General features: G+C 42.7%; 1 protein-coding gene and 1 non-coding gene across 4 annotated transcripts in view; one reads left to right on the plus strand and one right to left on the minus strand.

The window, feature by feature from the left end:
- Nucleotides 1-8,018: 8,018 nt before the first annotated feature.
- LOC148542846 (small nucleolar RNA U3) lies at nt 8,019-8,233 on the minus strand. The gene has a single exon (XR_015875980.1). It is a non-coding gene; the product is annotated as a small nucleolar RNA U3 (small nucleolar RNA).
- A 269-nt stretch (nt 8,234-8,502) lies between these two features.
- Nucleotides 8,503-12,987, plus strand: part of TEKT2 (tektin 2) — a 34,090-nt gene continuing 29,605 nt past the window's right edge. Inside the window, exons 1-2 of one of the 3 annotated variants that reach the window (XM_088460331.1) lie at nt 8,503-8,584; nt 9,850-10,018. In XM_088460331.1, the coding sequence (XP_088316457.1) occupies nt 9,863-10,018 (156 nt within the window). In that variant the 5' untranslated portion in view covers nt 8,503-8,584; nt 9,850-9,862. Of the gene's footprint in view, nt 8,585-9,302; nt 9,483-9,849; nt 10,019-12,987 lie in introns of those variants that run through there. The other 2 variants (XM_088460316.1, XM_088460324.1) reach the window with 2 other exon arrangements.

Raw genomic sequence — 12,987 nt, forward strand, 5'->3', positions numbered from 1 at the left:
TCCTCATTATTTCTAATTGGGAAAATTTTAAATGTCCTAATTTTAGTTACTAAAGATTATTTTATGCACCATTTTTCCCTACGTATTTCTCTAAAAGACAAGTCATGTTAGGTTTCATCAGAGCCCAAAATAACAAAACTCTGCTGAGAATTCTATCAGTACGTACCATGGAAGACTGGAAATGTTTACTTCATCTGAACAGTGAATATTGATATTGGCTTCCCCTGACCTGTGTGTATATTTCTCTATATTCTCTGTGTATTTAGTACGGATTTGCTTGTAGGTTTGTTAACCCAGGAGCAGCTGCAGCAATGTATATAGAGAAATGTATGTGCAGGATGTAAATGTGGAAATACTGTAGTACTAGGTGTACATCTATTTCAGTTGAGGGGACAGAAATATTCAAGTTCAGGACCTTTAAAAACATTCTAAAATATGGTTTACGTTTAACTGCTATAAGAATTTAGTATTTCTATAATGAAGCATACTATATTACAGCGTGTATGTTTATAGAGTACAGTAGTCACAAACTATAACAATGAGGTATTTCACTGTAATACTGCCAAATGACCTTCTTTTCACTTTCTTTTAACTTTTGCTGTAAGAGATGAAGGGCCAAATGCAGTAGGGTCCGATTTTGTTAAAGTGGCGCTTTGCCTGCAATTTTCAACGGGATTTAAAGTGGTTATATATGTATAATATACTGCTTCAAATCCCGCTGCAAATTGAGAGGAAATCACCAGTAAACTCTACGCTACCAGACAGGGATAAACCAGTAACTTTATTCCACACTAACTAATCTAACCTATTGCACGTTCTAGTGACATTTGCATAAATCCTTTTAGTTTTTTATTTTATGAGCTCCTGATTCCAATGTCACCAGATAAGGATTAGACAGGTACACTAGAAGTGCTTATTGTTGCTGCTGTAACAGCGTCACTGCCAGAGGACCATATGTAGGAATCCTAGGCAGTACGATGAAGAGTGGTACTTTTGTATCTCTCCATCCATCTTCCAATCTAAAACTGACAAGTGTCCTCTTTTATTTCTTACATTGCAGAACACTGCTGTATTACAAAGGTTCCTGACCTCACAAATATCACAATAGTACTTCCTGAGCCAAAACTGTCACAGACAGCTTCTAACCCCTTCCATTGTCACCATGCCATGTAGCCTACTGGATCCATCTGTCTTTTACTTTCCACATTCTTTAGTTTAGTTGTACTATTGTTGGTTCTTTACTATTGTTTGTTACCTCGGTTATTAATATCGCTTGCATCAGTTTGAAGTGTATCTTTCACTAATTCCTGCAATAAAAAAAGAAAAAAACTTTTTCTGTCTCTTGGTCCATTAGCTGTACAGTCTCTAGAAAACAAACAGTTGCAAGTATGGACAAATCTCAGGAGTCCAATGAAATGTCTGCTGTCACCTAGATTCTGGGAGTCCTTTGTATTGACGTCAATAGATGTACATCATCCCTGATTCCTTCCTATGGTGGCTGACCTTTAGCATTGACAAACTCATAGTATTTGGTCCGGAATCTGTATGTAATGCCAACTGTCGGAATGCCTCCTGTGAGAATACAGACAGCAGCATCCCGATGGTTGGTATCCCGACGGGTCGGGTGAGTATACTTATCATCCCCCCCAACCCTAACCCCCTCCCTTTTTGTACCCTAACCCACCCCCCTAGGGGTGGCTAACCTGCCCCCCCCTCCCCAAAACCTAACCCCGCTATGCTCCCTAACCCCCACCCCCGCGGCTAACACTAAGGGCGCCTCAGACTTGTTCGGGCTGGCGTCCTTCGCCATTTCGGCATCGTGAGATGGACGTCGGTATTTCGACACCTTAAGTCCCTTGTCAGGATTTCAATGTCTATTGAGACCGGCGGCATCGCGGCCTGCGGTCTCATAACCACACCCCTTTGGTCCGCATAACTTTTTCAAGCCCTATACAAATTTTCTTAAAACCTAATATAAAATGCCAATTGATTTAAAAAATAACAGACCTAAAAAATATGTCATGGACTCCTGTCCAATCATATGTCACATATAACCATGGATAGGCTGCTCTCTGTAAGAACTCATAACTGGTCACATGTGTCTTTCTGTAACATGTGGTCAGCAGCACATGGTAAAATAGGGTTTCAAATAGAAGTATGCACATCACTACATTGGTGATCAGCAGCAATACAAAGGAGAGAATAGAGCGGTGCAGGCGTAGACATTACTTACCTGATGCACTGAATGGATCCTGATTGTGATCCCCTCGCTGTGCTGCAGATCTCCCTTATGTTCTTGGCACAAAATGGAGGAGAGGAGTGAGCAGAGAGTGCCCCTCAGGTGACGTCCACATCGCCAGGCTGGAATTACATATTATCCAGTAGATCGTACACTCTGCACAATTTGCTGTAAATCGTTGATGAGATTATCAGATTGAGCGGCATGTAGGGTGACCTGAAGAATGCTGGGACAACACCGCGGGAACGCGCATAGTGTGTACACATTTCATTTGAATGATTTGTTCCGATCTGTCGGAATCTTGACAAATTGTTAAAAAAATCGTTGAGTGTGTACCCAGCTTTAGAAGGATAAAATACCACTTCGGTATCTTAAAAGAGATTTCCCTCAAATAAAGAAGGAGAATGCAATGTAATGCTTTATCCATAATCCAAACAGTCCTATCAGTAACCCTGTAAAAAGTTCCTTCAAATTCTAACAAGATCCAAGCGCACATTACCCACTACAAGTTGTACCAAGGGAAACGCCAAATCCGTTCTATACATTTGTCTGGTAAATCTCTCTCTACAATCTGTGACTCTTCAGTAACTTACAGTTCCCCTAGTGTTAGGGTACAGAGGCCCACTTATGTCATAAAGCAGCCCTGCCTATATCAGCAGCAGTATAAAATGATATACCAACTATATAATTGTTATAACATGCAAGCGATATACTAATATGTGTACATGGCAAGAGGCTACAAAATATAAACATTATTAATCTATAATAAACAGCTGCTATAAATGGCAAATAACACAATTCAGCATTTGTTGTACAATTCTTGTGATTTGTATACAGCCATGAATAAGCTCTAATAGAATGAATTATTCTCTGTTGGTAATACTGAAGGTCTAACTGGAAGAAACCAGGGCGGGGGGGGGCGGCTAGGTGGGTAGAAGGAGTAATGAAAGAGGAGTTAAGAAGAGGGCTGCAGCTAAGAAAAGGTGTGTCTTCACGGGATGTTTAACGCTAGTGAGATAGGAAGAGAGAGGTGGGGGCGCAGCAGGAGACATCTTGCAGGTGGACACGCGAAGAGGTAGCCAGAGGAGAGGGTGTGAGAGTGACAGGGATTAGGTCCACTTTATAACAGATACTGTGAGTAGGCATTGTTATGCTGGCCATACACGCTACAATTATCGGGGCGATCTGCCCGATATCCGCGGATCGCCCCGATAATTGTAGCGTGTGTGCAGGCGACTGAGGGGTTAAATATTGCTCAGTTGGGTATGCCGGATTGTTCAGCATGCCCGTCCGATGCGATGTTTAAGGGGTAAAATGTTGGCCGCATCGGGCAGTGTATGCCCAGCCGGGGCCGACAGACAGACATTTCCTGTGTTACTTCCCATGGAAGGAACAGGGAAATGTCTCCTCCCCCGGGGGCGGAGCACAGATGACGTGCTGATACACTGAGATATCTCACAGTGTATGCCGCGGACATCTGCGGCTGGCAGGCTGCCAGATAAAATGTCTGTCGGTCTGATAGCCATTTTATCTGGATGTGTATGCCCAGCTGTAGAGTTATAGGGTAGATCTTGAAAAAGCTCCAAGAGGGGAGCGAAACGCATGGAAGGGGTTAATACACTGTGATCAGTGGCTTCACAACTCTAAGTGCAAACTGCTACTCACCGCGAGTACCTGAACACGTGGAGAAGCGTGGGCTCCAACTCGGACTGGATTATTACTAACTGGCAGCAAAGACGAGCACCAGTGCGGACAAGGTCACCTCACTGACGGAGAGGAGAGACCATCATCTGACTGCGGCGTCAGTCGGGCATTTGTCTTTTGAAATAAAGCCGCCACTCCATGTCATCTACCTGGGAGGACTTTTGCTATATTCACCATTGCCGTGTGAGCGCCACCTCAGTGGCTTATTTGGATACACTTAGTGTCCCTGCAAGTACCGTTCAAGCCAATTAACTCTGGTACATCATTAATACAAGCCAGACGCCAGCAAACAGCAGTCCTATCCCAGACGGTCAGCCATTCTAACACCTTTACAATACTCATTTGAATCAACGAGCTTCGGCGCACTACAAGTACCAGCCAGATGCCGGCACACATCCATATACTCACAGGATATCCTCATTATTGTATGTGGTGACAAGCTGTGAGCATTAGAACTGGGGCCCTGATTCAGAGCCGGACGCTCTGACAGAGCGCTTGCTCTGAATCAGGGCCGTCCTTCCTGATAGCTGTGGGTGACCACCCACAGCTATAACGAGGGGCCAAAAAGATGGACGCGATGGTCAAGAAAAGTTAGCTTTAGGCATTGGGGGAGAATTAGGATAAAGGTTAAATTGCAAAAACAATTGTGTAGACCTTTTGTCCCTGTCAACCTATTGATGTCGACCTATTGACTGTTGATCCATTATATCACACCCGTGCAGATATATTGTTCTCATCTAATTGTGTGTATAGATGATCAAACAACCGCATAATATGTTTGCTGCAGGAAACATTGAAAATGACATCACAACTGGGTGGGAATATGTACCACACATAACTTCTGAACATAGCTTTACCAATTTTAAATCTGTCATGTGGGTAACATACACTAAGAGGGGTATTCAATATGAAACGTTAACTTCACTTTCATATCGGAGTTTTTACCTGCGTTAAAGTATCGGGCGCGCGCCCGCTTATCCCCATATTCAATATAAAATTAACGAAAACGGGAGCCTCCGTAGTTGGATTTGCGTAAAGTTACGAATTTTTCCTTAAAAAAATTGTAAGACCCCCCTAAAGTTGTAAAAACATGGGGGTTCACTATGGGTACCCCCGTTTTAGCCTTTAAATGAAAGTGGGGGATTTAAATAGCCGCAGCAGGTGTTTTTTCCCGACATTGAAGAAGTGATCCAGAAGAGCACTTAGGTTATTTTTTTCGGTTTTTTAAGTGGTCCCATCAAATTTGGGGTACTTGAAAATGGGTACTAGCATATTTGATGTCCCTAAAGTAATTTTTTAAAATTCTGCATTTGTGCACCTGCCGCTATAATTCTATTCTAGAAAACACCTGCCGCTATAATTCTATTCTAGAAAACACCTGCCGCTATAATTCTATTCTAGAAAACACCTGCCGCATACTTGCAGAATAGCCCTGAACCTATTTCCCTATTTTAAACAATTTTTTCCCATTTTTTTTTTTTCACCCCAATTTTTAAATTAATTTTTTGGGGTGTCCCTATTTTTTTTTAAAAACTTTTTTTGACACAGTTCTTTTTTAAATGTCATTCCCAGGGGTGCAGGCTATTTTTTTTTAAGCCTGCACCCCTAAACCCCAATTCTGCACTTTTTTTCGACATTCATGGTGAAAAGTTATCCCCGTTTTTTATCAAAGACTTTTCAAAACTGTGATAAGTCTTTGAAATTGAATACGTTGTAAAACTAAAACCTGCGATAATGACGTCATAAGTGCGATATTAACGCAAAAACGATGTTATCGCTCCCATATTGAATAACCCTGTATAACTGGTAAACAGCTATACAAGAGTGAATGACCAAAACACACACATCCCCCTAAATGGTACAAAACACCTATTACTAAGGGTACCAACCAAATTCATGTAAATATATGTAACTGAGAGGGTCCAATTCTCCATATTTACTGGTCCTGACCTCAACTTAGGGGGTACATTTACTAAAGTGAGAGTTTTTAGAAATGGAGATGTTGCCCATAGCAACCAATCAGATTCTAGCTATTATGTTCTAGAACAGGGGTGGGGAACCTTTTTTCTGCCGAGGGCCATTTTGATATATACAATTCGCGGGCCTGGTGCAGGCCATGCCCCCTCCGTGTGATGTCACACAGAGATGGGGCCACAATCGCCATTGATTACAGCAATGCCTGGAGCATCCTGATGAAGTCCAGCTATATGAGCAAAAGGACGAAACGCGTTGAGGACAGAGTGACCTGCGCATACTGACTTGTGGCCAGTATCAGATAAGCTTTCTGAAATCCTTTTTAATGTAATTGTTTCTATGTGTTTTTGTGGCGTGTGTAATAAAATTGTATTGACTGTTACACTATGAGAGTTTTTTTCTCTCTCTCTCTATACGGACTGGGCCTGGGGAGAATCTGTGACTTTAATCACGCAGACTGTTGTGGGGGACCAGAGGTGACTTCCCAAAAAAGACCATATACTATAAGCCTATAGGAAAGGGCAATACGGTACGCATAATATATATATGTAGTGCGTGACCGTGAACCTGTTAAACGTGATTACACTATTTGGCGCTTGTTTCCACCTTTTATTTTTTCAATATATATATATATATATATATATATACACACACACGTGTGTGTATATATGTATATATATATATATATATATATATATATAATCGGCAAGGGGGAGAGGCGGCGCTCCCGGGGTCTTATGTAAACAGGTAACAAAGCCTCCAACAGAAAAACAAACACACACATTTGGCCCAACAGGAAATAATAAAACACATTAGCCCACATAGGAAAAAAAATAACCAAACACATTGGCCCGATAGGACAAAAACAAACACATAGCCCCCCCCCCCCCCAGGAAAATAATAAAACACATAAGCTTCACAATGGAAAAATATAAATACATAGGCCCAGAGAGGGGAAAAAAAAAACCATAGGACCCTGCAGAAAAAAAAAAAAAGAAATACATTGGCACAGATAGGATTTTTTTTTTTTTTTAAACTGGCTCCAACAGTACTTAAAGAATAAAACACATGCTTCACATGAAAAACCACAAACAGATACAGGCGGGGTTACATAGAGAGACACACAGAAGATGAAGGCTATGGTTAAGTAAGCTCTATACATGTTGGGTGAAATGGTTGGTGAGTCCATATGTGAGACAGTGGATGGTGAGTATAGGTGGTATGCAAGAAGCTTTTTGGACATATAGCCCTGCCTAGACCATCAATTACATGAAGCTGAACACCTACATCTAATCATTCTAGACCAAAAGCATCATGGCCCCCGCCGTCGCTGCTGGCATCGGCAAGTGTCGCTTACGAGGTAGGTACACACTAGACATTGTCTAGTGCGTACCTGACTTTAGGGTGCCTTGAAGACCGAGGTTTGGAATCACTGCATTAGATCGTTTGTCCAGAAGTTTAAAGCCCCGTACACACTAGGCGACGATTTGGACGATTCCAACGCATCGGAACGACAAGTTTGTTCAAAACGTGGTGTGCATGCACTATATCACTGATGATACGCACGCTCCCGCGGGCTGTCAGCCACAACCTCCATCGGTCCTACATGCAGGTCCAACGGGGGGATGTCGTTAGCAAGAGCCATTCTGTGCCCGGTATTCAGGAAATTTGGACAACCATTGCATCAATTGCTGGTTGTCTAATGTGTACCCACTAGGAATGGCCATCGACCATCGATGTTTCCAAAACTTCAAAGGGTGATGGCTGATTGCCATCGATGGATAGATTGGAGCCGATATATATATTTTTTTTTAACTGACAGGATAGAGCTTAGCTCTACCCCATTTTTGATAGGCCCACAGCTGCCATACCAGCAGCAGGGGTGACCATTGAGGAGGTGTAAACCATGGAAGGTAGCCGTCAATGAACACCCCACTACCCACCTTAACTCTTCCACCTGTATTCAACACCAACATAATTAAAACTGAAAACATTTGACAGCCAATGCAATTATATTCCCAGAATAAGCTCTTATTATTAGTGGCTTGAAAACCACACTTGTTTGATGAATGTTATTTCTTTTTTTAACTATAGTAAAACAACCACTCAGCTAGTGTTCTCTTCCTCCAACTCTCCCAAGAGAGAGCGGAACGGTCATCAAAAGCAAATAGCAGCTGCAATGAAGCAACACTATAAACTCACTTCGCGCTCAGAAGAGAATACTGTAGCTCTTCATCGTGGTTGTAGGGTCTGGACACTTTAGAGCACATTTCCTAAGTATAAAACTATAGAAATGATCCCTGAAAGTATAGTCTTACTAATTTGCAGTTTTGACAAAAGACCAGCCTATAGCAGCTCCTCTTTACAATAAGGGAGACTACATTTTCAAAGTTATTATATCATTTAAAATCGAGTAGTATAACACAGAGTAATAATAGTAAGGCTGTAGTTCGTACATAATATTTGAAAATCGTATAAACTTCTGTAGTTTTAACATGTGATCAGTATTTTTGTTGTAATTTACATATACCACGCCCATCGACCAATCAGAAATCAGTTCTCATTTCTCTGTCTCGGAAGTCCTTCCTGGGTATGTTATACACGTCGCAATGCTCATTGGCCGGAAGGATCACATCACATCAGCTACTGTTCTACCAAGTGTAATGTGTAATGTGCTTTTTTAACTCGATCTCTCGTAGTAACTAGTTGCATTGTCTATATGTATCTCGCATTCGAAATTATTAGGTGACTGTGTAATCGGACTACAGAAACAACTGAGCTGCATGTAGCATAGACTAGAAGTTGCCACCAGGCGGCGCCCTGCTAGGTAACTAGCACAACGATGTTTTGTGCCTCTTATCTGCAGTCACACAACATCCTAATCCTAGTATAGACCAACATATTACATTGTACTGTGTCATTCATTTTTATCTGCATAGCTAAATGCCCCATCCGGCAATATGTGAAAGTTAATACTCAGGAGTCCCCTTCGGTGATTAGTGCCTTTGGGGAGAACGTAAGTTAGCGGGTAAGGGGGCATTTTGCCTCGTCATCAGCAGGTATAAGGCATACTGTATAGGGATGATGAGCCGCAGCTCATTCTCCGCAGCGAAGGGGTTAAGCAGTCTCAAAAACATTTTGAAGATGTAGAAAAAATGATGTTCAGATAAGTGTTATTTATATATCATGTAATGTGTGGGAGATCCCCCGAGCATTATTTTACATCTCTCTAGCACATCAGCTACATTTCCACAGAGCATGACTGCTGTCCAGGAAGCGCTGCCCGGCCTGTCACAGAGCTGGTGCAGCCGGAGCGTGTGATCCATGACGCTTATTATTAGCGATAGCGATAGGCTGCGCGGGCACTGCCCCCCCCCCCCCCCCCCCCCGCACACACAGAGGACGGAGGGAGTGACACAGGCCGCTGCCATGGCGATGTGTGTACACACTGGCTGAGAGATGATTGGCTGTTATACGTTCCCCTGGAGACTGTTTCTGGAGACGCCGATGCCAGCAGCAGCCGCTGGTCTGGAGCTAAGAGGTGACTGAGAGCTGATAGAAGCAGGTGAGCCCGGGGTCGGGGCAGCAAAGTGGGGATGGATAGGAAAGGGGATGAGACACAGAGCTTTAGGGGTATTGAAGTATATTTTTTAAGAGTTTATGTAACCTGCAGCCCTTACTACAGTCATTGGATGCCGTAGGTGGGAAAACGGGAAAGGCTTGATAAATACAGGAATCATGGCACTTTTAGTTGTATCAAATCACCACGTGTAGATAAAAAAAATAACAAAGTTTATACACAGGGGTGCCTGGCATATATTTAAAAATTATCCATCCTTATAAGACTACCCTACTGCACCTGATACGCCAATTGGAAAACTCATTGTAACCAAGATCACCATGTTTCTAATAATGTTATCTCTAACATACAGTAACTCCATTGATATGGCAACTGTACACATGAAACCTGGGAACCGCTTCTCTGTCCCAGACTGGCACACCAATAATGATCTAATTAGCACAAACGCTGAGAGGCAGCGATCGGCTTCCCATCAGATTCGGCAGGATGCCAGGACTCTACGCAATGAGACCAACAACCAGGTATACAGTAATGGCGTGTTACATTTATATCATTGGTCGCAGGCGTTTTTGAACCATGATCATGTGAGCAGAGTAAAGGTGTGTACACACTAGACAAAATTTTAAACGATTTTGCCGATAATGACACATCATAAGACAAATTTGTTTTATTGTCCAGTGTGTACGCACTAGATCGCTAGCGATGCGTGCTCCCGCGGGTCGCTAACGACATCCACAGTCATCTGTATTTGCAGCTCAATCTGGGGATGTCGTTAGTGATGCCATGCTGCCCCCCCCCGTCGCGTTTGCGTCGTTGCCGGGATCGGCAAGTGTGTATGCACTTACCGATGCCAGCACCCCCGCCTGGTCCGTCGCTGACGAGGTCGCTGGGTACACACATCGTTTAGTGTGTACCCAGCTTTAGATGAAAAGCTGGATCAAAACTACTAACTTTTATTAATCAAATGGAATTTGGTATCTGTGAATTTAAATGAACTCTGCCAATGAGTTTTGAGATATTGTCATTCTTATATTGTCACTGAAGTTCATCTGGAAACCTGTTATGCAGAAGGTTCTGAAAAAAAGAAAATGAAAATAAGATTTTAGACTGATTTGTTTTGTCTTTAGTAACCATCCATTTATCTGTTTAGGATCTTTGTGTCATTTGGTGTATGCTAGATTTAAATTTTGATTTGTCACTAAAATACAAAGACATGTTCTGTATTGTATTCCATTATAATTGTGTTTTATTTTCACAGTGTGTTGTGTGTTTTATTAACCATTTCTTTACAGGTGAACTATACGTACCAGTGGGCCCTTAATGCCCTGCATTCTGGTACTTGTGGTTCTCCAAGTACCAGCACGTGGGGGAGGCTTGCTGGGACCTGTAGTTCCACTGTAAAATTCATAAAATTATGAAAAATAGAATTTTTACACTAACACTATCAACCCGCCACCCACCGCGCAGGGGTGGCGGGGATAGCCCCGGGCTATCAGCCCATGCCAGGGGTGCCCTGGAGTGGGAGACCCCTTTATTGGGGGGGCCCCCAACTCTCCAGGGATCCCTGGCCTGGGCTGACTAGCGGTCAGGGCTGATGCTGCGGCTCAGGGGTCCAGTGAAAGGGCATCCCTGGCTGTGGCATCAGTCCCCGTTAGAAAGGGTCCAGGGCTGGTTTTAAATATACGGGGTACCTCATGTAAAAATTTTTCTCCGTATATTTAAAACCAGCTCTGTCCTTGCTGCCTGGTGCTGGTTCTTAAATTACAGTGGAACCCTACACTTTTTGTTCCCTGTAATGTTAAGAACCAGGACTAGCTGCCAAGTCCGGGGCTGGTTAGCATTTTTGGGGGGGACCTCACGTATTTTTTTTTTAAATTAACCCTATTTGAACCATTTACAGAAAGAAACATACACAAATCACAATGATTTGTGTATGTTTCTGACCATCTCGCAGCTCAGGATGTTGAGAGTTTGAAAAGTGATTTTGACAGAGTTTGCTCCTATCTCCCCCGAGCTTGTCATCCCGATTCTTGGTAAATTTGAGAGATGAGGTTTTAGGTGAAAAGTACTTCCGATTTGGCCCGATGGTGATTTGATTCGAGATTGCTATCTCACCCAAGTTTTACGAGGGAGATGAGAGAAATCTCTCTCTAACTCACCCGACTTTACCTTTAGTAAATTTGCAAGCAGGAAAAAAAATTATAAATCACCCGAGATGGTCATCTCGAATCTTAGTAAATTTACCCCTAGCAATCTCCCTGATTACACCTTACCCCCATTATGAAACTGTTATATTAAAAAAAACAGAGATATACATTCAAATCGGATCATTAGTATAACTTCCCTGTAAAGGTGATAAGGCACAATGATCCCTATGGCTACATCCATTTTCTGAGAAGAATCAGTGTGTTTTCATCAACAGGTAAATCTAACTAACTGCTTTGGGGCTCATTTACATTTGGTCAGGTTTATGGCACGCCTCTCAGATGTAGCAGTACAATACCGCCGCACACTCATAGGTGTTGCTTTCACAATCTCTCTGAAATACTTTTTCAAAAGTAGGCAAGTATGAGTTAGAAATTATTACTGGTATGGTAAACACCTTTTCTGGGCTTGGAAAAATGCATATGGGCCAGCAATTCTGGGTATAACCAGCACTGGTGCCTATAGCTTCAGAACTCTTCCCCATACTCTAGGGCTGTGGGTGTAGGGGTAACAAAGTGTAAAAGAAAAAGAAAACAAAATTTTGTCTTTGGCATTTGATTGTCATTTGCTCCCATACATTACCAGATTTTCATTCCAACCAACCAACTAGTTGGATAGAGTTGGTCTAGTGCAGTGGTTCTCAAACATAGTTCACTTTTACGAGGTCTCCTGACAGGTCCACAGGTGTATTAATTGCTCACTGACACATTTTAAGATATCCACAGGTGGAGCTAATTTTCTAACTTCTGATTCTGTGTAGAGAACTGGAAAACATGCACTGTTTGGGGTCTTGAGGACCGAGTTTGAAAACCTGTGGTCTAGTGTACAGGTTCTCAAACTCGGTCCTCAGGACCCCAAACAGTGCATGTTTTCCAGGTCTCCTCACAGAAGCACAAGTGAAATCTTTAACTCCACCTGTGGAACTTTTAAAATGTGTCAGTGAGTAATGACTACACCTGTGCAGCTGCTGAGTGACCAAGAAAATGTGATGTGTGTGGGGTCCTGAAGACCGAGTTTGAGAACCTCTGGTCTAGTGCACAGGTTCTCAAACTCGGTCCTTGGGACCCCAAATGGTGCATGTTTTGCAGGTCTCCTGACAAAATCACAAGTGAAATTAGCTCCACCTGTGGATCGTTTAAAATGTGTCAGTGAGTAATGAACACACCTGTGCACCTGCTGGGTGACCTGGAAAACGTGACCTGTGTGGGGTCCTGAGGACCGAGTTTGAGAACCTCTGGTCTAGTGTATGGCCAGCTGATACAGCTTCATTAAGAAACTTCTTATC

Source organism: Taudactylus pleione, unplaced genomic scaffold (assembly GCF_031769625.1).
Source record: "Taudactylus pleione unplaced genomic scaffold, aTauple2 ptg000007l, whole genome shotgun sequence".
In the NCBI taxonomy this organism is placed as follows: Eukaryota; Metazoa; Chordata; class Amphibia; order Anura; family Myobatrachidae; genus Taudactylus; species Taudactylus pleione.